Source organism: Canis lupus, chromosome 5, assembly GCF_011100685.1.
Source record: "Canis lupus familiaris isolate Mischka breed German Shepherd chromosome 5, alternate assembly UU_Cfam_GSD_1.0, whole genome shotgun sequence".
Classification (NCBI taxonomy): domain Eukaryota; kingdom Metazoa; phylum Chordata; class Mammalia; order Carnivora; family Canidae; genus Canis; species Canis lupus.
The window spans coordinates 32,610,504-32,638,048 of NC_049226.1; the positions used below are offsets into that span (position 1 = coordinate 32,610,504).

General features: G+C 53.0%; 1 protein-coding gene across 1 annotated transcript; it reads left to right on the forward strand.

Annotated features, from left to right (window-relative positions):
- The first annotated feature begins 248 nt into the window (after positions 1-248).
- Positions 249-25,998, forward strand: POLR2A (RNA polymerase II subunit A). The gene is made up of 29 exons (XM_038536674.1): positions 249-762; positions 11,017-11,149; positions 11,288-11,424; positions 11,518-11,691; positions 11,770-12,051; positions 12,352-12,513; positions 12,690-12,910; positions 13,071-13,203; positions 13,646-13,770; positions 13,866-14,076; positions 14,992-15,201; positions 15,286-15,454; positions 15,626-15,720; positions 15,856-16,059; positions 16,200-16,422; positions 16,833-17,016; positions 17,415-17,586; positions 17,679-17,784; positions 17,878-18,083; positions 20,814-21,038; positions 21,178-21,424; positions 21,616-21,716; positions 22,534-22,638; positions 22,719-22,901; positions 23,123-23,326; positions 23,479-23,665; positions 23,773-23,886; positions 24,190-24,339; positions 24,447-25,998. Exons 1-29 carry the CDS (start codon positions 670-672, stop codon positions 25,601-25,603), a joined length of 5,913 nt encoding a protein of 1,970 aa, XP_038392602.1. The 5' UTR covers positions 249-669; the 3' UTR covers positions 25,604-25,998.
- Positions 25,999-27,545: the final 1,547 nt, after the last annotated feature.

Here is a 27,545-nt window from a genome sequence, read left to right on the forward strand (position 1 = left end):
GTATTTCCCCTCGATCCTTCAAACCTTAAATCTCAAGGCGGCGGGAGCCAGAGCGGGGAGGCGGCGGGGCAGAACACGCTCCCCTCCCCCGTGTCCCTTCGGAAGGTCGCCCAACCGGGGAAGGGCCGACCAACGACTCCAGCGCGCGCTCCGTGCAGGCCGGCGCAGGCGACCCCGTAGCGCAAGGGAGGGCGGGAAAGGAAGGGGCGGGGATGCAGGGGCGAATCTATAAAGGGCGTCATTCGGGCAGTTCGCTCCTCAGAAGCGCCGAGAGCGCGGCCGGGACGGTTGGAAAGAAGGCGGCTCCCGGAAGGGGGAGAGACAAACTGCCGTAACCTCTGCCGTTCAGGAGCCTGGTTACTTATTTATTCGTTACCCTTTTTCTTCTTCCTCCCCCCTCTACCCCCGAAACCTTTTCCTTCCCCCCTCCCTCTTTTTTTTCCTTTTTGGGAGACGAAAAATTTCCGGAAGGGGGGAGGAGAGCTCCTTTCGCTCCTTCTCGCTTCCCCGCCTCCTTCCCTCCCCCACCTCTCCCTCCTCCGGCTTTTTCCTCCCCACTCGGGGAGGTCCTTCCCGGTGGCCGCCCCGACGGGGTCTGAGCACCTAGGCGGAGGCGGCGCAGGGTTTTTGTAGAGAGGTTTGCGCCTGCGCAGCGCGTCGGCCTCCGCGATGCACGGGGGTGGCCCCCCCTCCGGGGACAGCGCATGCCCGCTGCGCACCATCAAGCGGGTGCAGTTCGGAGTCCTCAGTCCGGATGAACTGGTAAGCGGCCCTGCCCTCCCCGTGCTCCCCGCGGTGGCGCGGGCAGGGCCCGACGGTAGCCGCCTGGGTTCAGGCCGCCGGAGCCAGGTGCTGCGGCTCTGTATCCGGGACGGGAATGGGGGGGTGGGATGGGGGGCACCGACGCCGAACGAGAGCAGATGAATCCTGAGGCTGGGATGGGATGGGGTGGGGGGCTTTGCAAATTCGGATGCGAAGCCGGACCCCAGATCTTTTCCCCGCCTTTTCTCCTTCCACAAATATTAACTGAACACCTGCTGTGTGATAGACACGACAGACGCTGAGGTTGCAGAGCTGGACGAGGCGGAGGAGGACCCTGCCTCTTGTTGGCACACACTGTGGGAAGGGGTAGGGGAGGCAGACTGTATACATGCAAACAAAGGAGCCAAGGAGACAGTTCAGTTAATGGCAGGTGCTTTGAATGGGGCGCAGGGGAGTTGCCGAGGAGGTGTGAGGCTCCTCTGGACGGGGTGGTGTCAGGGTCCGAGAAGCCCCTTCTGGGGAGGTGACATTACCTGGATGAGGAAGAGGCAGCCAGAGCTCCAGGACCAGAGGTTTTCAGAGAGAGGGAGCAGCAAGTGCAAAGGGCCTGAGGGAAGCATGAACTTGATGTGTCCCAAGGATTGGAAGAAGTGCCAGTGTGACGGGTTTAGAAGGGTGAAGAGAGTTATGGAAATAGCCTGGAAAAGCAGGAGACTGGGGCAGGCCAGGTGGGGTGTTGTAAGTTATGGTAAGGAGTCTGGGTTTGTTTGTTTTTTTTAAATTTATTTGAAGATTTTATGTATTTATGAGAGACACAGAGTCAGAAACATAGGCAGAGGGAGAAGCAGGCTCCCTGTAGGGAGACCACTGCAGGACTCCATCCCAGGATGCCAGAATCACTACCTGAGCCAAAGGTAGATGCTCTGAGCCACCAGGTGCCCCAGGACCCTGGATTTAATTCTATTTTTAATAGGCCTTTGGAGAATTATATGCTGGAGAGTGACATCAAGTTTACATTAAAAAAAAGAAAACCCAAACTCTGAGTACTTTGTTTTTTTAAATTTTTTATTTATTTATGATAGTCACACACAGAGAGAGAGAGAGAGGGGCAGAGACACAGGCAGAGGGAGAAGCAGGCTCCATGCACCGGGAGCCCGATGTGGGATTCGATCCTGGGTCTCCAGGATCGTGTCCTGGGCCAAAGGCAGGCTCCAAACCGCTGCGCCACCCAGGGATCCCAACTCTGAGTACTTTGGTTGCCCTGTGATGAACTGATTGGGGGGGAGAGCTGAGAAAGGGAGCAGGAGAGATGAGGGAGGAGGGTAGTTCTGGGGCAGAGCTCTTGGTGACCTGACTCCTGTGGGATGAACTAGAGGGAACCAGTTGGCTAGAGAGAATGGAGTTCAATGGCTCTGTTTGTGGAGAGTTTTGCTGGAGGACAAGGCACAGCCATGTAAAAATTAAGTCAGGAGTTAGATCCTCCTAAGCTCATGCCCTACGAAAGAATTAATTCTAGGTGGGGTTAAAGTTTTTTGTTTTTTGTTTTTTAAGATTTTGTTTATTCATGAGAGACACAGAGAGAGAGGCAGAGACACAGGCAGAGGGAGAAGCAGACTCCATGCAGGGAGCCCGACATGGGACTCATCCCGGGACTCGATCTCGGGACTTGATCTCGCTAAACCGCCGAGCCATCCAGGGCTGCCCTAAAGTTTATTTTTAATTTTTATTATTTTTAATAATTTTATTTATTCATGAGAGGCAAAGAAAGGTAGGCAAAGGGAGAAGCAGGTCTTTGTGGGGAGCCCGATGTGGGACTCAATCTCAGGATCCTGGGATTACACCCTGAGCCGAACACAGACGCCTAACCACTGGACCACCCAGGCGTCACTGGAGTTAAGGTTTAAATCTAAAAAACAAAGCTGGAAAGCACCAGCGAGATATAGAAGGCTTATGGGGGCCAATTCCAGGGGCAGAGCCCTTTAATGGTAATGAATGAGTTACAGGTGAATTTTATTGAGTGCCTATCGTGTACTAGGCACTGAGCTAAACATTTTTTCTTTCAAGATTTTATTTTATTTATTTTAAGATATTATTTTTTTCATGAGAGAGAATGAGAGAGAGAGGCAGAGACACAGGCAGAAGAAGAAGCAGGCTCCATGCAGGGAGCCCAATGTGGGACTCAATCCCAGGACTCCAGGATCATGCCCTGGGCTGAAGGCAGCACTAAACCCTGAGGCACCAGGGGCTGCCCTCAAGATTTTATTTTTAAGTTATCTCTACACCATAATGTGGGGGCTGAACTCACAACACTGAGATCAAGAGTCACATACTCCACCAACTGAGCCCAACCAGACGCCCCAGCAATTTATATATAAGGAAAAGCAGGGCACATTTCAGTATGTAAAAATCAGAGCCACTTCTCTTTATCAGAGGCACCATGGACAGCTACAAAACAGATTGAGAAACAATATTTGCCCTGTAATGGACAAGGTTAGATTTCTTATTATACAAGGGACACGGGATCCCTGGGTGGCGCAGTGGTTTAGCGCCTGCCTTTGGCCCAGGGCGCCATCCTGGGGACCCGAGATCAAATCCCATGTCGGGCTTCCAATGAATGCATGGAGCCTGCTTCTCCCTCTGCCTGTGTCTCTGCCTCTCTCTCTCTCTCTGTGACTATCATAAATAAATAAACATTAAAAAAAAAAAAACACAAGGGACACTTATTCATCAGTAAGGACATCACACACCTAGGCAAATAGATGAAGGATGCAAGTAAGCAGTTCACAGAAGTAGTACAAATGGCCAATAAAATACTCCGCTTACTAATAAAAACATGCAAATTAAAGTTTTTCCCTTTATTTGATTTTTCTCTGCTGGCAAAAATATTGGGAAATAGGCATGCTTGTATGATGGTAGAGAAACTGGTATAACCTTTTTGCAGGACAGTCGGACAGTTTGATCAAGTCGTTTATTTTTTTATTATTTTTATTTTAAAAGATTTTATTTATTCATGAGAGACACGGGGTGGGGGGGGCGCAGAGACACAGGCAGAGGGAGAAGCAGGCTCCATGCAGGGAGCCCGACGTGGGATTCGATCCCTGGCCTGCAGGATCAGGCCCTGGGCTCAAGGCAGCGCTAAACCGCTCAGCCACCCAGGGTGCCCTTTCAAGTCGTTTAATGCATATTCCTTGGTCCAGCATTACCACTTCTAAAAATTTATCTTTAAAAAAAAAAAAAGGATCCCTGGGTGGCGCAGCGGTTTGGCGCCTGCCTTAGGCCCAGGGCGCGATCCTGGAGACCCGGGATCGAATCCCACGTCGGGCTCCCGGTGCATGGAGCCTGCTTCTCCCTCTGCCTATGTCTCTGCCTCTCTCTCTCTCTCTCTCTCTCTCTGTGACTATCATAAATAAATTAAAACAACAACAACAACAACTCTTAATTTCTCCTCTCGAGCAAGCTCTTTCCCAGGTCTTGCCTGGTTCCCCAAGCACACGGTGGCTATACCATTCATCCACTGACTCCAGTAAAAAACCTAAAAGCTGTCTGATTCTTCTCACAACTTCCACTTGGTCCATCTGCCAGTCTGTCAGCTCTGGCTTTCAAAATGTGCTTGGAATCCAGCCATTTATGACCATCTCCATCTGGACCATCATGTTCCCCATCACCAGCATCTTTCCCAGGGAATACTAGCCCCTAGTTCCCTTTGCAGAGCAGCTAGAGAGCTCATTTTATCCTGTCTGCTCCCTGCAGGGAAGCCTCTCCAAAGGATCCAAACTGCTTACTCTGACCTGCATCAAGGTCCTGCATTATCTGGCCCCTGCTTGCCTCTCCAGCTCATTACCAAACTCTTTTGCTCTTCTCTGACCACACCAACCTGCCTGTGCTTCCAACACCACAAATTCATTCCTGCCTCAAGGACTTTAGTATTTATTCTTCTTGCTGCTTAGAACAACATTGCCCAGACCTACTGAGGCTGATTCCTCCTTTAGCATCCATACGTTCTCTGCTCAGATGTCATGTTAGTAGGAGGGCTTTCCTGACTACTCTCTCTTTTTTTTTTTTTTTTTTTTAAGATTTATTTATTCATGAGAGACAGACAGAGGGGCAGAGACACAGGCAGAGGGAGTAGCAGGCTCCCTGCAGGGAGCTTGATGCGGGACTCCATCCCAGGATCCCCGGATCACGACCTGAGCCACCCAGGTGTCCCCTGACTACCCTATTTGAATAGCATCTCTCCTGCATTCTCTAATCCCTGCTATGGTATTATATTTTATGTAATCTCTACATCCAATGTGGGGCTTGAATTTACAACCCCAAGATCAAGAATATACACTTTTCTGACCAAGCCAGCGAGGTGACCTCTACTCCGTCTTGACTTTGTTTTACCTCATAGCCTGTCACTGTCTGAAAGGGTTAGTTTTTTTGTTTCTTGCTCCTTCAGGAGAATGTAACTTTTATGAGGGACCCTGTATTCACCTGTGTAATTTCAGCATCTCAAATTGGGCCTGGCACATGATCGTGATGTAATAAGAATTAGTTAAATGAGTGGATGAAGTAATTGGAAAGTACATAAAGGGCAGCCCAGGTGGCTCAGCGGTTTAGCGCTGCCTTCGGCCAAGGGTGTGATCCTGGAGACCCGGGATTGAGTCCCACGTTGGGTTCTCAGCCTGGATCCTGCTTCTCCCTCTACCTGTGTCTGTCTCTCTCTCTCTGTGCCTCTCATGAATAAATAAATAAAATCTTCAAAATAAAGTACAGAAAGATGTACTTTTGTACATCTTTTTTTTTTTTTTTTTAGATCTTATTTATTTATTCATAGAGATGCAGAGAGAGAGAGAGGCAGAGACACAGGCAGAGGGAGAAGCAGGCTCCATGCAGAGAGTCTGATGTGGGACTCGATCCAGGGTCTCCAGATCACGCCCTGGGCTGCAGGTGGCGCTAAACCACTGCGCCACCGAGGCTGCCCTTTTGTACATCTTTTAATGTAGAAGGGTTTTTAACACATCATTGTCTGAAAATGATATTGTTTGAAATTATAATTTGCCCAGATATTTACTAATAGGAATTCTATGGGGGTAATTCAGGGTGTGTGCTTAGGTTAGAACAACATCTTCCCAACAGGCTAAATCCCCTGTTCCCAAGCCCTGCCGAGTCACCGCAGCAAACTCACAGGGGCCCAGGGAAAGATTTTAAATTTTCAAGAGATAGAGAAGCTCAGCTCTGTGTCTGACGGCTGGGGAGCTAGGAGTTCCTGATAGTTGCCTTTCAACATTAGATGGCGCCAAATCCCTTTCAGTGACGTCATATCTTTGGGGAGCTGGGTTTAAGCAGTTCCTAATTACAGGGCAAAAAAATCAGCCTAGAGCAAGAAATAGGGGTGGTGCTGTCCAGTCTACTCCCATGACCTGTCAAGTTGCACAGGGTCCAACAGGTATCATAAGTCATTGTGTTTTTTTGGGAAATAAAAACATTTTTTTAAAATATCAGAGTCTTTTTCTCAATGTACGTGTGTTTTTATACACGGCCTTTAAGTGTTTGTTTTTTTTTTTTTAATTTATTTATGATAGTCACAGAGAGAGAAAGAGAGAGAGGCAGAGACACAGGCAGAGGGAGAAGCAGGCTCCATGCACTGGGAGCCCGATGTGGGATTCGATCCCGGGTCTCCAGGACCGCGCCCTGGGCCAAAGGCAGGCGCCAAACCATTGCGTCACCCAGGGATCCCACAGCCTTTAAGTTGATAGGACATAGGTATTTATGCAGTGGTTTAGCCCTGGGTGCTTTGTAAGTGGATCTCTTTTGGCCCAGAGAGGGCTGGAAAAGTTGCTGACATACTTGAGACGCTAAAGGGCACCGTGGACTGATGAAGTTTAGGGATCTGGATAAGTACGTTACTGACCAGGATGCAGAGTGAGGCCCTGTTCATGTAAAAACAGGAACATTTTTGCATTATTAAAACATGTGGAGGGCTGACTGTTCACAAAAGAGGTCGTCTCTGGTGTGCAGGGTTATGGGAGGCTTTCATTTTGCCCTGCGTTGCTTGCCTTTTATACTATGCTGCTTCCTATATCTTGAGGGAATAACAGGTAATTCTGCTTTGGGTAGGAGGATTGGTGGGTAAGGAGACTCTCATGGAACAGGTAGTACTTAAGAGCGGAATGTTTTCCAGAAGTCTTGGGGTAAGGTGTGTTTCGAGGTACTGAGAGCTCTTAAAACTGGCTGCGAGACAGAGCTGTTGTGTTTGGACGCGGTGGTGGGTTTGGATGTTGTTCAGTCTGGAGGGAGGCAGCAAGGAGGGTTGGTGCTAGAGCTTTATGCAGAGCTGGTACAAAATCAGTGGAGATGGGCGCTCGATGACGTTTGAAGAGGTTGACCACTGTTAAAAGCAACTGTCTACTGTGAAAAGCATAATTTTATGTATTTATACCCTAGCTTATTCCAAAAAGGATTTGTTTGTTCATGAGAGACACACAGGGAGGCAGAGACACAGGCGGGGGGAGAAGCAGGCTCCCTGCGGGGAGCTTGAGGCAGGACTCAATCCTAGGACCTTGGGATCACGCCCTGAGCTGAAAGCAGATACTCAACCACTGAGCCACCCAGGCCAAGAAGGTTTTAAAACAGCAAGATACTCTTAAGGTAGCAAGAACCAGTGTTGGAGGAAGGGTTGGGGGTTAACGTAGTTTATATATAATCCAAAATGACAGTTCATTACTTTGCGGTAGGGAGATAGTCCAGTATATTCCAGGACACCCCCTGGCCCCATGTCAATACCTAGAAGTAGAGTAGTCCTGGGCAGGTAGGTGGCTTGGACTCCGAGCAGAGGGACGTGCAAAGTTTTGAGTGGGATTTCCCTCTGCTCCCTCTCTGGTGGCCTTCCTGGCAGCCACATTCAAGCTTCACTTCAGTTTCAGTCGAGGTGAGCAGAGCAGTTCGCATTTCTAGGAAGTCGCAATGCAGCTGATGGGGTTCCAGCTTTGCAAATTCAGTCACCCCCACCCCGTCTTTCTGAGACTTCACCAGGTCATTCTGATGAGTGTTGTGGGTGTTCAGAACCTTTTGCATCAATCGACCATATGGCTTCTGCTCAGCAGTGGCTAGTCAGACCCATTAGGGGGGGGTTCCTGGCCCGACTAGCAGGGGACAGCCTTTTCACTTTTTTCCAAGGTCTTTGAAGGCACTTCCCTGCAGCCGAGGGCCCTAAGCAGTTGAGTTCAGTCTACCCAGTGTTCATCAGAAGCCATGGGATCCTGGACGACGGAGAAAGGCTGTCTGCCGAGAGATGCTTGTAATCTTCAGGGAAGGCACATCCCCCCGATAGATAATTTCATTGCACTGTGAGATGTGCAGTGAGAGAGGAGTTATGGAAACAGAGCAGACCCTGGAAATGCTTCCTGAAAGAAGCTATGTCTACACTGAGTCTTAAAACAGCAGTTAGGGATCCCTGGGTGGCGCAGCAGTTTGGCGCCTGCCTTTGGCCCAGGGCGTGATCCTGGAGACCCGGGATCGAATCCCACGTTGGGCTCCCAGTGCATGGAGCTTGCTTCTCCCTCTGCCTGTGTCTCTGCCTCTCTCTCTCTCTCTGTGACTATCATAAATAAAAATAAAAAAAATAAAACAGCAGTTAGCCTTGGGGGCAGGGCTTTCCAGAGGGAGCCCACATGGGGGGAGGGCAGCACATGCTCTGGGGGATGGAGGACCGCAGGGGACTTTCCTCTGATGGGGGAGAGGAAGGAAGGTGGAAACATCCTAAAACCCTTTTTGTAAGCTGTCCTGCTGAGTTTGGATGTCATTCTGAAGACAAGAGGGCATAAAGATTAGATTTCCATTTTATTTCTTCATGAGGCAGATACACTGGCTGAGGGAGAAGCAGGCTCCCTATTGGGAGCCCGATGTGGGACTCGATCCCAGGACCCCGGGGTCATGCCCTGAGCCAAAGGCAGACGCTCCACCACTGAGCCACCCAGGCATCCCTCCTAGATTTCCGTTTTAGAAAGAGCGCCCCAGATGTGTGGTTGGATGAGAGAGAGACAGGCTGGCCACCTAAGCAATGCCCTGTGGTGAAGCCCAGAGAAAAGGACTGGCTTGGGCACCTGGGTGGCTCAGTTGTTTTAAGTATCTGCCTTCAGCTCAGGTCGTCATCTCAGGGTTCTGAGATTGAGTCCGCATCAGGTTCCTGCTTCTACCTCTACCTCTGGCTGCCACTCCTCCTGCTTGTGCTCCCTCTCTCTCTCTGTCAAATAAATAAATGAAACCTTTAAAAAAAAAAAAAAAAGTAAAAGGCCTGGCTTAAGGCAGTGGCTAGAGGCATGGAGACAAGGGGTTGAGGAGGTGCAGACAGCCACAGCCCATGCCCATGGATGGTCCGATCATGGTGTCCTTCCTGACCACCTGTTATGTCCTGGGCCTAAGCAGGTAGATGTAGTTAGAGAGCCTGTAAGTGATGGAGCTGGGATTGCAGAGCAGAGGGCTCTGGGTCCAGCCTGTACTTGGTTAACCATTTTGTGCCTAAGCGTGAGGAAGGGCAGGTGTGGCTTTCGGACTTGAGTGCCGTGATCTTAGGTGGGGGCGAGGAAAAAGGATGGATTTGTGAGGGGAAGGGAGTTCACTCTTAGACATGTTGGGTTTGATGCAGTAGCTAGCTCACTAGTGAATCCCAAGTTCAGACAAAAGGAGAGGCCTGGAAGCAGAGGTCTGGGCAACATGGAGATAGAGCAGGCTTCATGGGGCGGCAAGGGAGTACGGTGAGGATGTGGATGTGCTAAACCCCAGGGGAGGAGCAGAGCTGGAAGAGCAGACAGGGGCAGAGGAGCCTAGGAAGGAGACTTCAGGACAGTACCCCAAGAGGTGGGTGAGCAGGAGCCTCAGTGCCCTAGCTGCCATGTGCCCGAGTTCTGCAGCTCAGATGGCCTCATTGCAGCTCAGATGGCCTCGTAGCAGCTCCTGGTCTATCAGGAGTGGTTCCGGGACTGTGAGAGGGTCGCTGTGCTGTGCTGATGGCAACTCCTGCATCCGCTTGCTCAGCACCATGCGGTGGGAAGAATGCCTGGGGCAGGGGGTTGTGGATCCTGGCTCTACTGCTATCAGCTGCCTATCCTTGGGCCTCTCGGTTTTGTAATCTGAAATGGGTACAGTGATGCGTATTTTATCAGTGAGCTGTGAAGATGGGGCGAACCAGCCAGCGCCGCACTTGGCACCAGAGGCTGTGTCCACTTGTAAGAGTAGCATCTGTGCTGCAGCCTGGAATGGGGGGGTGGCGTGTGTTCAGGCCCAGAGAGGGCTGGGCTTGACTTCTGGCTCCCGATGGTGGAGACCTTGGACAAGTCACTTCCCCTTGGGTTTCTCCCATCTAACTGACAAGACCTCATTTCTAGAAGGGAAGTGATTCAGTTTAGAAAAACGAGGTGTGTTGAGTGCTTTTGGTGCCCGGCATGAGGGTGACACCTCGACCAAAGCTTTTATTAAGTTCAAGTTCCTCCCTCTGGGATGTCAGTGGGCCAGATGCAGGTCATGCCAAAGCCTTGGTTTTAGTGTGCGAAAACTCAGGGTTTCCTCAGCCCACCCTTGGCCTTCCTACTTCTGAGCTCTTCTGCCGCCAGCTCCTTCCCCCAGGGGGTCCTTGGAGTCCTGGCCCCACCTTTCTCAGGGTTCTGCCTCCAACTTCTGGGGTACTGGGCGCCCTTCTGCTCTGGCACCTGCCTCTCCCATCTTAGCCTGGGCTCTCCACCTGAACACGGACAGGTTCGGGCCGCTGGGGCCTTGGGAAGAGGGAGGTGGCAAGGACAGGGGCAAGCAGTGCCGGGCTTCAGGAGCTGGATTAGTGTGGGGCGAGGTACGGTCCCCTGCCAGAGACTCTGATTCTGGGCTTGATTTCAGCTTTGGAGAAGAAGCAAGGCATGGATTTTTTTTTTTTTTTTTTCTTGAAACAGCTTATTTCTTTTTGTGATTAAAAAAATGTCAATGACCTGGAACTGAGCCCAGAGGGACATGTGGGGTTTGAGTCCAAGAAGTAGGCAGCTTGTATCGAGGCCAGGGTCAGCTGCACGCTAGTCTGAGCACCCTCTCCCAGTCAGACAGTGACCAGGACCCCGACAGTGACCAAAACCCCCGATATTCAGCTTCTAGCCCTCCCATTCCCCTAGCCCCAGGCTAGACCTGTGTGGTCCTGCTCTAAGTAGTTTGTGGTTCTTTGAGGGCTTAGTATGTGAAGGCTGGAAACTAGGAATCCAATTTAGTTGTTACTGGCCTTTTTTTCTGTAGAAACGAATGTCTGTGACAGAGGGCGGTATCAAATACCCCGAGACGACGGAGGGAGGCCGCCCCAAGCTTGGGGGGCTGATGGACCCAAGGCAGGGGGTGATTGAGCGGACTGGCCGCTGCCAAACCTGTGCAGGTGAGTGCTGGGTGCCTGGCGTGGGATGCCCGTGGGAGGGCAGGAGGCTTGGGTCCCCTCAGGCCTGAGGGTGGACACCTGGGGACTAGTCTCTGAGGTGCGAGTAGGGACAAGACCGTGAAGTGTGTGTCCCCACAGGAAACATGACAGAGTGTCCTGGCCACTTTGGCCACATCGAGCTGGCCAAGCCCGTGTTTCACGTGGGCTTCCTGGTGAAGACGATGAAGGTTTTGCGCTGTGTCTGCTTCTTCTGCTCCAAGTTGCTTGTGGACTCTGTGAGTGGGGTTGGGCCCTGGCCTGGGGGCAAGGTGGCTTGGAGGGGTGGACAGAGGAGCGGCCTGACTGAGCCTGCTCTGGTCTGCCCCCAGAACAACCCAAAGATCAAGGACATCCTGGCCAAGTCCAAGGGGCAGCCCAAGAAGCGGCTCACCCACGTGTATGACCTGTGCAAGGGCAAGAACATCTGCGAAGGCGGTGAGGAGATGGATAACAAGTTCGGGGTGGAGCAGCCCGAGGGTGATGAGGACTTGACCAAAGAAAAGGTATCCGTGGTCCGGGACTGCTGGAGGGTGGACGCGTGCAGTGTCTCCAGGCTCTGATGGCCCCTCTGTCTCTGGAAGGGCCATGGGGGCTGCGGACGATACCAGCCCCGCATCCGGCGCTCAGGCCTGGAGCTGTATGCCGAGTGGAAGCATGTCAATGAGGACTCCCAGGAGAAGAAGATCCTGCTGAGTCCTGAGCGAGTACATGAAATCTTCAAGCGCATCTCAGACGAAGAGTGTTTTGTGCTGGGCATGGAGCCCCGCTACGCCCGGCCTGAGTGGATGATTGTCACTGTGCTGCCCGTGCCCCCGCTGTCTGTGCGGCCTGCCGTGGTGATGCAGGGCTCTGCCCGCAACCAGGTCAGCAGCTCTGGGACCCTGCCTGCCAGCAGGCTGGCTAGCCGAGGTGGGGAGCTCCTTGCCTGGGGGCAGGGCATGCAGGAGCCCATGTTGGGGGGCAGGGTGCCTGGGTGCCCATGCCTACTAACGAGGCCCTTGACATGATCGAAGATCACAGAGGTTCTTCTGTGGGTGGGAAGTGAGAGACCGGGCTTGTCTGCCAGGTGCCGCAAGCATGAGGGAGGCACCGTGGGCTGGTACATGTGTGCCAAGTGCCCAGTGGGGGCTGGACTGTGACAATGCTGTGACTTCCTGCTGCAGGATGACTTGACCCACAAGCTGGCGGATATCGTGAAGATCAACAATCAGTTGCGGCGCAATGAGCAAAACGGTGCAGCGGCCCACGTCATCGCAGAGGATGTGAAGCTCCTCCAGTTCCATGTGGCCACGATGGTGGACAATGAGCTGCCTGGCCTGCCCCGGGTGAGTCCATGTGCTCCCAACTCTGCACCTGAATGGAAGTGGGGCACGGGCCAGGTCGCGTGGCTGCGATGACGGTGCAGGTCGAGGGGGCGCTCCCCTCAGGGGGAGGCTCCTGAGCTCTGGAGGAGGGGCCTGTGCTGACCACGGGGGTGCCCCCACCCTGCATTTCCTCACAGGCCATGCAGAAGTCTGGGCGTCCCCTCAAGTCCCTGAAGCAGCGGTTGAAGGGCAAGGAAGGCCGAGTCCGAGGGAACCTGATGGGCAAGCGAGTGGACTTCTCAGCCCGCACCGTCATCACTCCCGACCCCAACCTTTCCATCGACCAGGTCGGTGTGCCTCGCTCCATTGCTGCCAACATGACCTTTGCAGAGATCGTCACGCCCTTCAACATCGACAGGTGGGCTTCACCTCAGGAGCTCTGTCTGGAGAGCCGCTGGGGGGCATGTGGGGGGAATAGGTGAGAAGCAGAGAGTGCTTCCACTTGGAGCTTGGGGGGTGAGGGTGGCCACAAGGGCTTCTGGGGAGCCACCTGTTCACTGTGCCTCTGCCCTTCCCAGACTTCAGGAATTGGTGCGCAGGGGGAACAGCCAGTACCCAGGGGCCAAGTACATCATCCGAGACAATGGCGATCGCATTGACCTGCGTTTCCACCCAAAGCCCAGTGACCTTCATTTGCAGACTGGCTATAAGGCACGTAACAGGCCGGGGCGCCTCTCCCTGCCCCGAGCAGGAAGCTCCCCGGAGCGGGGGCCAGCTGGAGGAGGCCATCCGATGCTGTCCTATTTGGTAGGGTCTTCTCTAGAAGACCACTGCTGTCCTAGGCAAGCTGTAGCTGCCAGCCATGGGCCTACAGGGTGGGGGTCCCACAAACCTAAGGGTATATGGCAGGGAAGGGAGATCGAGGGAGGAGAACAGAAGGTCTCATGTGTAGAGTCTCCTGCAGCTGAGTTCCCTGAAGCTGGTGGGTACCGTGCCTTAACCTGGCATCTGGCCTGAAGGGAGTAGTTGATCTGTATTCCACATGAAGTAGCACCATTCTATCATGTTTCTATCTGTAGAGCGTTTCAGTTCCACCGTCATACTTTCCTTCTTAGCAGATTCCTTCCTCTGAGACTCTTCATTCCCTCCCTAGGTGGAACGGCACATGTGCGATGGAGACATTGTCATCTTCAACCGGCAGCCGACTTTGCACAAGATGTCCATGATGGGGCATCGGGTCCGCATCCTCCCCTGGTCTACTTTTCGCTTAAATCTGAGGTTAGTCCTCTGGCCAAGGGAGGGTGGTAGGGCCCAGCCACTCCCTGACGCGTCATTGTGGTATCTTCCTGACCCCGGCTTCTCTGTCACTGCAGTGTAACAACTCCATACAATGCTGACTTTGATGGGGATGAGATGAACTTGCACCTGCCACAGTCTCTGGAGACTCGGGCAGAGATCCAGGAGCTCGCCATGGTGCCGCGCATGATTGTCACCCCCCAGAGCAATCGCCCCGTCATGGGCATCGTGCAGGACACGCTCACAGCTGTGCGCAAATTCACAAAGAGAGATGTCTTCCTGGAGCGGGTGTGTGCTCCTAGGGAGGGAGCCCAGTGTGGACGGGCAGAGTGACCTGGGGTGGTGAGGTGAAAGATGGTGGGAAGGGGATCCCTGGGTGGCACAGCGGTTTAGCGCCTGCCTTTGGCCCAGGGCGCGATCCTGGAGACCCGGGATCGAATCCCACGTCGGGCTCCCGGTGCATGGAGCCTGCTTCTCCCTCTGCCTGTGTCTCTGCCTCTCTCTCTCTCTGTGACTATCATAAATAAATAAAAAAAAAAAAAAAAAGAAAGATGGTGGGAAGAGCTACAACTTCTGCCTTGACTTGCTCCACACTGACTCATGTGTGAGGCAGGAGAGGGGAGAGCTTAGGAAGGTCGGACCGAAAGAGTTTATGTAAAGTTTTAGCTCCCCACTTACTTTTTTTATTTTATCTTCCCCTCATTTAATGCTTTAAAACATCACATAATTTCAGCTACTTCTGGGAAGGTGAAGGGAAAAAGAAGTGGTTTTGTTATAATTTTACTAATTTCATGATTATTGAAAGTAATTTGTACTTACTATTTAAAAGAAGAGGGATCCCTGGGTGGCGCAGCAGTTTGGCGCCTGCCTTTGGCCTAGGGCATGATCCTGGAGACCTGGGATCGAGTCCCATGTTCAGGCTCCTGGTGCATGGAGCCTGCTTCTCCCTCTGCCTGTGTCTCTGCCTCTCTCTCTGTGTGACTATCATAAAAAAAATAATAATAAATAAATAAATAAATAAATAAATGAAAAAAAGAGAAAGCCAAAGTCTCTCACTATCATAATAAATTTTTAATTGAAAGTTTGGAAAACACTTTCCCCAGCATCTCTTTGCCTCCCCAACCTGGCTTTCACCCATGGGTAGGTGACCTTGCCCAGTGAGGCCTGCGGCTCTGAGGTCTGGTCTTGCTCTTCGCCTCACAGGGGGAAGTTATGAACCTTTTGATGTTCTTGTCCACGTGGGATGGGAAGGTCCCGCAGCCGGCCATCCTGAAGCCTCGTCCCCTGTGGACAGGCAAACAGATCTTCTCCCTCATCATACCAGGCCACATCAACTGCATCCGCACCCACAGCACCCATCCCGACGACGAGGACAGTGGTCCTTACAAACACATCTCTCCAGGGGACACCAAGGTAGGACCTGGCCTCTGCCTGTGGGGACAGGATTTGTACATGGGCGCCACCGCAGGGGACTTGATTGGGGTGCTTTGTGCACAGGTGGTAGTGGAGAACGGGGAGCTGATCATGGGCATCCTGTGTAAGAAATCTCTGGGTACGTCAGCCGGCTCGCTGGTCCACATTTCTTACCTGGAGATGGGCCATGACGTCACTCGTCTCTTCTACTCCAACATTCAGACAGTCATTAACAACTGGCTTCTCATCGAGGGTGAGTAGAGGCTCGTTAAATCTTGCCTCTCCCTCCACTTACCGTTTCTCTTCCATCCTTTTCTCATTCTTCCTTGGATTTAGGGGCCTTCCAACAACTCTCTTGGTTGTGATTCCATCGCAGGTTTTGGGGAAGCCTGAAGAGGGTGTTGATGACGCTTCTTCTCTCTAGGTCATACCATTGGCATTGGGGACTCCATTGCGGACTCAAAGACCTACCAGGACATTCAGAACACTATTAAGAAGGCTAAGCAGGATGTGATAGAGGTGAGCAGGAAGGCCAGGCCGAGACTGAGTGACTGGCGCTCAGAGACTTTGGGTGGAATGTCGGTGACCGCAGAGCGGATGTCCAAGAGGGGGAGCAGAGCCGACACTGAGCCCCACCGCCTCCCTTACACCCAGGTCATTGAGAAGGCTCATAACAATGAGCTGGAGCCCACCCCCGGGAACACTCTGCGGCAGACCTTTGAGAACCAGGTGAACCGCATTCTCAACGATGCCCGAGATAAGACTGGCTCCTCTGCCCAGAAGTCCTTGTCTGAGTACAACAACTTTAAGTCCATGGTCGTGTCTGGGGCCAAAGGTTCCAAGATCAACATCTCCCAGGTGGGGAGCCTGGTCTTTCCAGATGTGGGCCACAGAGAAGGCTGGGAGCACGGGGAGAAGGGATTGTTTGCAGGGAACGGGCTGGGAGCTCTGACTCCTAGCGCAAAGGGAGTTAGGTGCACTCCACCTTCATTCCCCAGGTCATCGCTGTAGTCGGGCAGCAGAACGTGGAGGGCAAGCGGATCCCATTTGGATTCAAGCACCGGACCCTGCCTCATTTCATCAAGGATGACTACGGGCCAGAGAGCCGAGGCTTTGTGGAGAATTCCTACCTGGCCGGCCTCACGCCTACCGAGTTCTTCTTCCATGCCATGGGGGGTCGCGAGGGGCTTATCGACACGGCCGTCAAGACTGCTGAAACTGGTGAGGCCTTCAGGCCCTCGCGCTGCTGCCAGGGGCACCGCAGGCCAAGGATCCCCCTGGGGTGAGGTGGGGGGTTCTCAGGTTAAAGCTTCCCAATCCCAGGTGTTTGAACTTATCTCTTGCGGAAGGAATAGGAGCTGAAGCTCAGGAGCTGGGAAATGCCAGGCAGCGCTTCCTGCTCCAGGGTTAGATCCTCAAAGTCACCTAGGGGCTGCTTCCTAGAGGACTCTTCTGGCACTGGGTCCAGCTGGTGGGGAGCATGGATTTCACTGAGAGGCTTCGGGGACCAAGGGCAGTAGCTGGCTCTTCCAAGGTTTGGGTGGGTAAAAGCCCTGGAGCAGCTGGCAAGGCTTGTTTCTGAGGTCAGGCTCGTGCTGCCCTGGGGCCCAAACCTGGACACCTCCCTGTAGGGTACATCCAGCGGCGGCTCATCAAGTCCATGGAGTCGGTGATGGTGAAGTATGATGCTACTGTGCGAAACTCCATCAACCAGGTGGTGCAGCTGCGCTATGGCGAGGACGGCCTGGCTGGCGAGAGCGTCGAGTTCCAGAACCTGGCTACCCTTAAGCCATCCAACAAGGCTTTTGAGAAGAAGTGAGGAGGCTGCAGGCGGGTGGATCTCACCCTTGGGGCTCAAAACCAGCCTCCTAGGACTCCCCTTCCTGCACCGAGACCCTGCTCGCCCAGAGCATACCTTGCAGTCTGCCTTCTGTCTTAGAGCCCTTTGTCCACTCCTGGTGGCAGCAGCTGTGCCGTGGCAGTTGGGTAGAGCAGTTACAAGACCCACCGCACCCTGTCCCTGGTGACCATACAAAGTGAGCTCAGCCGGGCAGGCAGTCTTGGGGCCTAGACTTTGAACTTCCCTGCCCTAGATTCTTGCCTCAAAGCCCTGTTGTTCAGGCCGTGCACCTTTGGGAGCCTTGCTCTGCTGCCTGCAGGGATCAGGCCCTGGGGCCCAGCGGCCCCTTGACTCTCCCTCCTGCCACCTTCAGGTTCCGCTTTGACTACACAAACGAGAGGGCCCTGCGGCGCACTCTGCAGGAGGACCTGGTGAAGGACGTGCTGAGCAATGCGCACATTCAGAACGAGTTAGAGCGAGAATTCGAGCGCATGCGTGAGGACAGGGAGGTGCTCAGGGTCATCTTCCCGACTGGCGACAGCAAGGTGCCTGTGGGCAGAAGGCCGGGCTGGAGAGCTGCTGTCCCCAAGTGGCTGTGCCCAGCTCATGACCCCCTCTTGTTTTCATCGCGCCTCAGGTCGTCCTCCCCTGTAACCTGCTGCGTATGATCTGGAACGCTCAGAAAATCTTCCACATCAACCCTCGCCTTCCCTCCGACTTGCACCCCATCAAGGTGGTAGAGGGTGAGTAGCTGCTCTGGGACCTTGGGGCCAGGCTGCGGGATGGGAGTGGTCGGGGTCTCACTCTGGAATCTCTATACCTCCTCTGGTCCCCAGGAGTCAAGGAATTGAGCAAGAAACTCGTAATTGTGAACGGGGATGACCCCCTGAGCAGGCAAGCTCAGGAGAATGCCACACTTCTCTTCAACATCCACTTGCGCTCCACACTGTGCTCCCGCCGCATGGCTGAGGAGTTCCGGCTCAGCGGGGAGGCCTTCGACTGGCTGCTTGGAGAGATCGAGTCCAAGTTCAATCAAGCCATTGTGAGTAGTGTTCTTGCCTCAGCCCTGCTTTCCTTCTTTGACCTGTGGGCTTGTCTGGGCTCTGAGCACAGCCTGCCTCTGCCCACTGCCTGCCGCATAATACCTCTTGATCACTGAGGGGCTGCTCTGGGCTGAGTCCTGTATGTGGGGGGATTTCTGCTTCATTCCCTAAGGATATCTCTCTCTGTCTCTCTCTCTTTTTTTACAATATTTCATTTATTTGACAGCCAGAGACCGAAAGCCAGGGAGAGAGGCAGAGGAGGATAGGGAGAAGCAGGCTCCCCACTTGTGGGGAGCCGGATAATGAGATTCAATCCTATGACCCTGGGATCATGACGAGCTGAAGGCAGATGAATTAACCGATTGATCCACCCAGGTGCCCCTATCACTGTCTTTGAGGATTTTACAAGGTAGTAGGAAGAGAGAAGCATTGTAATTATAGGCGTACCTCTGAATACTTTTGATGTAAATCCAGTTGTGTTAATTAAATAATTAAAATGCATTAGGGAATGCTGTAAAATGTGATTGAAAAAAGATTTAAGTGAGTGGAAGGTCATCCAGTGTTCACAGATTATAAGATTTATCTTGCTAAATGGTGGTAATCCCCAAGGTGATCTACAGATCCAACACAGTGCCTGTCAAATCCCAGTTGCCTTTTCTGCAGAAATTTATAAGCTGATCTTAAAATTCATATGTACATGCAGGGGACCCAGAAGAATCAGACAGTTTTGAAAAAGAACAAGATTGGAGGGCTCACACCTAACTGATTTCCAAGCTTTCTGTAAGGCTCTGGTTCTCTGGATAGTGTGCTATCACATGAAGATGCATAGATAGATGAATGGAACTTAATGGCTTAGAAATAGTCTTTTCAACAAACAGTGCTGAGGGGTTCTTGGGGGGCTCAGTTGGTTAGGCATCCGACTCTTGGTTTCAGCCCAGGTCATGGTCTCAGGGTTGTGGGATAGAGCCTCAAGTTGGGTTCTGAGCTCAGTGGGAAGTCTGCTTGAGATTATCTTCCTCTGCTCCTCCCCCAAGCATGCATGCTCACTTGGCTGCTCTCTTTCTCAAATAAATAAATCTTTAAAAAAAATAACGATACTGGACGCCTGGATGGCTCAGTGGCTTAGGGCGTGATCCTGGTCCAAGGGTCAAGTCCTGCATCGGGCTTCCTGTGGGGAGCCTGCTTCTCCCTTTGCCTGTGTCTCTACCTCTCTGTTTCTTATGAATAAATAAATAAAATCTTGGGGGAAAAAATGGTGCTGGAATAACTGGACATCCACATGCAAAAGATTGAAGTTGGATCCCTACTTCACGCCATATACAAAAATTACTTCAAAATGCATCAAAGACCTAAATATAAGAGCTCAATCTGTAAAAAAGCTTTAGAAGAAAACACAAAGGCAACTCTTCACAACCTGGGATTAGACTGTGGAGTCTTCGGTATGACACCAAAAGCATACGCTAAAGAGCACAGAAACATGATTTCGGCTTCATCTAAATTAAAAACTTGTGTTTCCGAGGACACCAGCAGGAGAGTCAGAAGATAACCCAGAATGGGAGGAGGAAAGATTTGCAAATCATCTATGTGATAAGGGCCACGTGTAGAGAATACATAAAGGACTACTGCACGTCGACAACAGAAAGATGTCTAAGGGCTTGTACACCTCTTCCCCCAAAGAATATACGTAAGTGACCAGTAAACACATGAGAAAAGATGCTCAGCATCATTCGCCATCCAGGAAATACAGATGAAGCCCCAGTGAGCCACCGCTTTGTGCTCCTTGAGTTTAGGGAGGCTGTGGATGGAGCATTTGGAACTCTTCTGTGCCACTGGGGGGCCACTGGGCGTCACAGTCCGCTGTTCCTCTGAGGGGTAGACACAGGTACCATTTGTAACTCTGTTTTTTTGTTTTTTTGTTTTTTTTTTTTTATGATAGTCACACACAGAGAGAGAGAGAGAGAGGCAGAGACATAGGCAGAGGGAGAAGCAGGCCTCATGCACCGGGAGCCTGACGTGGGATTCAATCCCGGGTCTCCAGGATCGAGCCCTGGGCTAAAGGCAGGTGCTAAACCGCTGCGCCACCCAGGGATCCCCACAGGTACCATTTGAACCAGCAGTTCCACTCCTAGGAATAGACCCAAGAGACTGGAAGGTGTGTGCACACAAAACCTGGCACAGGGATATCCATGGCCCCGTTGTTCACATAACAGTCAAGTTGTGGAGAAACCGCCAAATTCCCATCCACTGACGGGAGAAAATGAAACTGCTATAGCCACACGAAGGAATATTCTGGTAAAGATACTGAGGTGGGAAGTGTAAGAGGACCACAATGAACCTTTGGTACATAGTACTGAGTGAAGGAAGCCTGCCCTCACAGCCGCGTTACTGTAGGAGTCTCAATGAGAGGTCAGGTCTTACGGTAGGTGATCGTAATCGCAGTTAAAATAATGCTTCCTGGGGAGCTCCCCACCAATAACAATGTGAATACTTAGCTTGTTACTTTAGAAATTAGGGTTTCAGGTGGTAGAGGACCTCCTGGGTGTGCAGCACACCGGGTGCAAACGTGGGATTGTAAATGAAGCAGAGGAGGGGACGCACAAATCAGGCTTTGCTTTGTCGAGTCTCTGCCTTGCCCCAATGCATCTGTCACTGCCCTAATGGCAGCTCATTGTTACTCGCCAGAAGGGACACATTTGCTTTTTCTGACGCCGGCTTTCCTTACTCTGTAGGCCCATCCTGGGGAGATGGTGGGAGCCCTGGCTGCACAGTCCCTTGGAGAACCTGCCACCCAGATGACCTTGAATACCTTTCACTATGCTGGTGTGTCTGCCAAAAACGTGACCCTGGGTGTGCCCCGACTCAAGGAACTCATCAACATTTCCAAGAAGCCAAAGACGCCTTCACTTACTGTCTTCCTGCTGGGCCAGTCTGCTCGAGATGCTGAGAGAGCCAAGGTAGAGCCTGGGTCGGTGGGCTTCCCAGCAGAAGGAAGAGGAGATCTCTTCCCCTTGAATAAATTCTCTCTACAGGAGGATTTGGAGAGGTCTTTAGAGCCACCCACATGCCTGTGTCCCCAATCCCTCTTTGTCCCAGGACATTCTGTGCCGTCTGGAACATACAACATTGAGGAAGGTGACCGCCAACACAGCCATCTACTACGACCCCAACCCCCAGAGCACTGTCGTGGCAGAGGATCAGGAATGGGTGAATGTCTACTATGAGATGCCGGACTTTGACGTGGCCCGAATCTCGCCCTGGCTCTTGCGGGTGGAGCTGGACCGGAAGCACATGACAGACCGGAAGCTGACCATGGAGCAGATTGCTGAGAAGATCAATGCTGGTGAGGCTGGGGCAGGTGGGCCCAACTCGGAAGTCCTGCCTGGGCTCCTTGCCTGTCTTCTCCGCGATTCCTCTCTTTCTAGAGGGTTCTATGAGAAGGAGGGGAAGCCAGAGGAGAGCCCCGTTGGGGAGAGCTGCAGAGGAGCAGTGACCGGCCACCGCCATCATTCTCATGGCTCCTTCTCTCTGCAGGTTTCGGCGATGACTTGAACTGCATCTTTAACGACGACAACGCTGAGAAGCTGGTGCTCCGAATCCGCATCATGAACAGCGATGAAAACAAGATGCAAGAGGTAAAGGGACTCCAAGAGGAAATGGATAGTCCACAGTAGGGTACTGTTAAACCTTGTTTGGGACCGAAAAAGTCAAGGAAGTTGAAGCAAAAGCAGTGTTGAGGTGCCCGTCACACCGGCTGGGGTGGGCATGGGGAGTGGCGGCTAGTGGTGATTTTCAGAACCCTGAACAGCAAAAACATTTGAAAACTGAAAAAGTAGCTATGTGGAGCACACAGGTGGCGCTGACGTGGGGGATCCCTGGGTGCTCCCCCTGTGAGGCTCCTGCGGGAGGGCGGAGAGCAGAGGTGGCGTGTCCTCTGGGAAGTGGTGTGACAGCAGGTGCCACAGGACCTGAGGCCATGCCAGACTGGTGACTTCACTCCCAGGCATGGTTCCTAAAATGTGTTTCACGGATGGGGTGCCTGGGGCACTCAAGACAGAAAGTGGCAGCTTACTGTTGAGCTGTCGGAGTGTAGATGTGGAAACTGTTGGTTCTCCACAGAGTACAGGCGGCTCTGTGAACGAGCTCATTGGTGTGGGAAGCGGCAGCCTGGCCAGGTCCACCGTGAGAACGAGTGTGGGAGATGCTGGACGCTGTCGGGGGCCCTGGGAGCATGCAAGCACCCGCGCAGAAATTGTGTTGGGATGGTGGGGTGCAGGTGCCTCCCTTAGGTTTCTCTTAGGATTGTAACAACGTGATAAAAAGTAACATCAGAGGAACAAAGGACAGAGTCTGGGGCCTGACCTGACCCTTCGGTCCCTGGGGAGGCTGCGACTTGGGCTGAGCCTGGGAAGAGGGGAAGGTTCTAGGACTCTGGCCTTGCTCTTGGCTCAGGAGGAAGAGGTGGTGGACAAAATGGATGATGACGTCTTCCTGCGCTGCATCGAGTCCAATATGCTGACTGACATGACCCTGCAGGGCATTGAGCAGATTAGCAAGGTCAGCCCTGCCCCCCCCCCGCTCCCCCATGTCCTCTCCCCTGGCCCCTCCTCCCCCCCAGCTCATGCTGTCCCCCGCAGGTGTATATGCACCTGCCACAGACGGACAACAAGAAGAAGATCATTATCACCGAAGACGGGGAATTCAAGGCTCTGCAGGAGTGGATCCTTGAGACGGACGGCGTGAGCCTGATGCGGGTGCTGAGCGAGAAGGACGTGGACCCTGTCCGTACCACGTCCAACGACATTGTGGAGATCTTCACGGTGAGTGCGCGGAGCCCCGCCAGGACCCCTGGGTGTCTGCTGGTGGTGGCCGTCTGCCCTCCCTCCTGGCATTTGCCTGCTTGCGTTTCTCCAAGCCCGAGTCTACTGTCGAGTGTGGGCGGCACTGCCTCCCGACCATCCCTCTGCGGGTCTGTGTGGCAGAAGCTGGGGGATGAGCACAACTCCTCGGCCCTCACCCCTCGCCCCTCACCCCATGCCAGGTGCTGGGCATTGAAGCTGTGCGGAAGGCCCTGGAGCGGGAGCTGTACCACGTCATCTCCTTTGACGGCTCCTACGTCAATTACCGCCACTTGGCACTCCTGTGTGATACCATGACCTGCCGGGGCCACTTGATGGCCATCACCCGCCATGGTGTCAATCGCCAGGATACTGGGCCTCTCATGAAGTGCTCCTTTGAGGAAACGGTAATGATGGAACTGGGCAGGTGGAAGGAGGTGGGGGAGGTGCGGGATGAGGGTACGCCAGGGTGGGGTGGGTGCAGGGCGGTAGTGAGGCAGCCCTGGAGCACTGGGTGTGGAGGCGTCTTATGGGGCTCCCCCGTTTCCCGGTTGCTCAGGTGGACGTGCTTATGGAAGCAGCTGCTCACGGAGAGAGTGACCCCATGAAGGGGGTGTCTGAGAACATCATGCTGGGTCAGCTGGCCCCGGCTGGCACCGGCTGCTTTGATCTCCTGCTCGATGCTGAGAAGTGCAAGTATGGCATGGAGATCCCCACCAACATCCCTGGCCTGGGGGCTGCCGGACGTGAGTATGAGGGCCTCGGCTGCTGCCAGCTGGCTGGGGTGCATGATGGGGTGGGGGTGGGGGGCTGGTCCCCAGGGCGCGTCCTGAGTCATTGTGCTTCTTTGCAGCCACTGGCATGTTCTTTGGATCGGCACCTAGTCCCATGGGAGGAATTTCTCCTGCCATGACTCCCTGGAACCAGGGGGCAACTCCAGCCTATGGTGCCTGGTCCCCTAGTGTCGGTGAGTGACCCAGCCCAGGAAGAGGGCCCTCTGGGTGGTCAGGGCAAGCGTGGTGGGGTGAGCTCGATGGTGAAGGGTTACCCTGATGGAACACTGAAGGGGCGGGGAGCTTGGGGGCAGGTATTGGGCTCCAGCTCCAGTTTTTTGTCTGTCTGTTTGTTTGTTTGTTTGTTTACAAACCCTTGTGTCGTGAGGGAGCTGTTCTGCTACGTACAAGACCCTGACCCAGGAGCAGGTCATCTATGAATGGTTTAGCACCAGGTTCCAGTTCCAGTTTTAACTGAGCTTTGTTTCACTTCCTAGGAAGCGGAATGACGCCGGGGGCAGCCGGCTTCTCTCCCAGTGCTGCGTCAGATGCCAGTGGCTTCAGCCCAGGCTACTCTCCTGCCTGGTCTCCCACGCCGGGCTCGCCTGGGTCACCGGGCCCCTCCAGCCCCTACATCCCCTCACCAGGTGAGCTGTCCTGTCTGGTCAGTCAGCCGGCAGAGTTGAATTCCTCCAAGTCCTTCCTTTAGGCTGACTTGCCATCATTTAACTCCTTCCCGCTTTTTTCTCCACAGGTGGCGCTATGTCTCCCAGCTACTCACCGACATCGCCTGCCTATGAGCCTCGCTCCCCTGGGGGCTATACACCCCAGAGTCCCTCCTATTCCCCTACTTCGCCCTCCTACTCCCCCACCTCTCCGTCCTACTCTCCAACTAGTCCCAACTATAGTCCCACATCACCCAGCTACTCCCCAACTTCTCCCAGCTACTCCCCAACTTCTCCCAGCTACTCCCCAACTTCTCCCAGCTACTCCCCAACTTCTCCCAGCTACTCCCCAACCTCTCCCAGCTACTCCCCCACCTCGCCCAGCTATTCCCCCACCTCGCCCAGCTACTCCCCCACCTCGCCCAGCTACTCTCCCACCTCACCCAGCTACTCCCCCACCTCTCCCAGCTACTCCCCCACATCCCCAAGCTACTCGCCCACATCCCCAAGCTACTCGCCCACATCCCCAAGCTATTCCCCGACATCTCCGAGCTACTCGCCAACCAGCCCTAACTATTCTCCAACCAGTCCCAATTATACCCCGACGTCACCCAGCTATAGCCCAACGTCACCCAGCTACTCCCCAACTAGTCCCAACTACACGCCCACGAGCCCTAACTACAGCCCAACGTCTCCGAGCTATTCTCCAACTTCCCCCAGCTACTCCCCAACCTCACCAAGCTACTCCCCATCAAGCCCACGATACACACCACAGTCTCCAACTTATACCCCAAGCTCCCCCAGCTACAGCCCCAGCTCCCCCAGCTACAGCCCCACCTCGCCGAAGTACACCCCCACCAGTCCCTCCTACAGCCCCAGCTCCCCAGAGTACACCCCGACCTCCCCCAAATACTCCCCCACCAGCCCGAAATACTCACCCACCTCCCCCAAGTACTCCCCCACCAGCCCCACCTACTCACCCACCACCCCAAAATACTCCCCAACATCTCCTACTTACTCGCCGACCTCTCCAGTCTATACCCCTACCTCTCCCAAGTACTCGCCTACTAGCCCCACCTACTCGCCCACCTCCCCCAAGTACTCACCCACCAGCCCCACCTACTCACCCACCTCCCCCAAAGGCTCCACCTACTCACCCACTTCCCCTGGCTACTCACCCACCAGCCCCACTTACAGCCTCACCAGCCCAGCCATCAGCCCAGATGACAGTGATGAGGAGAACTGAGGGTGAGCGGGGCGCAGGACAGCCCAGGTGGTGCCCTCGCGGGGCCCAGGTCCCCAGCCCGCCTCCCTTGCCCGTAGCTCCTGTGACAGAGTTTCTGGTCGACGTTCTGGGCCCGTTCCCTCTGGGGCTCTTTGTCTTGTTCCTCACTTGTGCTGTCTCAGAACCCACTCACCTGGCTGTGGTGTTCTTCCTACTCTACCCACCCCAGGCCTGTCCCCGAATACAGGATTCCTCCTTGTCTGTGGCTTGATTGGGGGTGAAGGGTGTTTTAACTTGGCAGGGGTAGTTCCTGCTCTGGGGCGATCTATCTGATCCTCGAGAACAAAGCTAAAGCTGCCTTTCGTCTGTTATTTTATTTTTTGAAGTTTAAATAAAGTTTACTAATTTTGGCCAAACGCGTGTTGCATTACTGCTTCTTTGAGAGGCAGGCAGATGTGGCCCGCTGCCTCCCTGGGCGCTGCTCCCATGGTGTCTCCGCTGACCCCTGCCAGAGGCTGGCAACCCAGAGCAGACCGCACAGCTTTTCTCTGAACAAGTACCTACCAGATGCCGCATGTGGCTTTTCACTAGTTTTGTGGTCAAACCTGAATGGCCCCTGCCTTTCATTAAAGCAACATGGAACACAACAGCTTTTTAGACTTCTATTTTCGTAATACGTGATCTGGAAAAGTTTGGAAGGATCCGTGTCCTACAGAAGCGGGAACGTGACCGTCCTTCACACCACCACCAGGAGGCACATTTTCTTTTGGTATTTTTCCTACATGTTTCTCAAGTCCCCTCTAACCAGTTTCTGTTTTGGCCTCAAACCAGCCATGAGAAGGTTCTGGATACCCTTAGTAGTGTGTTTGAAAGCAGACGTTAAAGGATTTGGGGATAATTTGTGGTTTGGGGCCATTCCATATTGTCTTTCTTTAGTTTCTTAACGTGGGTATCCACTTTCTCCATTCTCTGCAGGTTCTTTTTTCTTTACTTTGGATGTTTCTAATTTTTTAAATTTAAACATTTCAAAGAATAGGAAGTTACTATTAATATGGAGATTATAGATTCCATTTTGCTGTATTTAACACCTTAAATTATTTTGAAAGAAATGACTTGGGATCCCTGGGTGGCACAGCGGTTTAGCGCCTGCCTTTGGCCCAGGGCGTGATCCTGGAGACCCGGGATCGAATCCCACGTCAGGCTCCCAGTGCACGGAGCCTGCTTCTTCCTCTGCCTGTGTCTCTGCCTGTCTCTCTCACTGTGTGCCTATCATAAATAAATTAAAAAAAAAAAAAAAAGAAATGACTTGGATTGCCTGGGTGGTTGAGCAGTTGAGCATCTGCCTTCGGCTCAGGGCGTGACCCCAGGGTCCCAGGATCGAGTCCCATATTGGGCTCCCTGCATGGAGCCTGCTTGTCCCTCTGCCTGTGTCTCTGCCTCTCTCTCAATCTCTCTCACTCTCACATGAATAGATAAAAATCTTAAATAAAAAGAAATTATTTGTTTTGATAAGAAGGATATATGTTCATTATAAAAGACCCAAGCAGGGCAGCCCTGGTGGCTTAGTGGTTTGGTGCTGCCTTCAGCCCAGGGTCTGATCCTAGAGACTTGGGATCGAGTCCCACATCGGGCTGCCTGCATGGGAGCCTGCTTCTCCCTCTGCCTCTCTCTCTCTCTCTCTCTCTCTGTCTCTCATGAATAAATGGATAAAATATTTTTTTAATTAAAAAAAAAAAAAAGACCCAAACACTTTGGAAAGAAACAAATATCAGCGCTTCCCAAATCCAACCACCAAGAAACAAGCATCAACATGGTGAATGTAATTCTAGACATCTCTTGCATTGATCGTATAGAATGATAGGTTAGAAATTGTTAAAGAATGGGATTGGGCAGCCCGGGTGACTCAACAGTTTAGTGCTGCCTTCAGCCCAGGGCGTGATCCTGGAGACCTGGGATCGTCTCC

Excerpts from the sequence above, each read along its gene's own strand:
- POLR2A (XM_038536674.1), top strand. The coding sequence starts at position 670 with ATGCACGGGGGTGGCCCCCCCTCCGGGGACAGCGCATGCCCGCTGCGC. Across the intron at positions 14,077-14,991 it reads GAGATGTCTTCCTGGAGCGG|GGGGAAGTTATGAACCTTTT; the intron begins GTGTGTGCTCCT and ends TTCGCCTCACAG. Across the intron at positions 24,340-24,446 it reads CCCCTACATCCCCTCACCAG|GTGGCGCTATGTCTCCCAGC; the intron begins GTGAGCTGTCCT and ends TTTTCTCCACAG.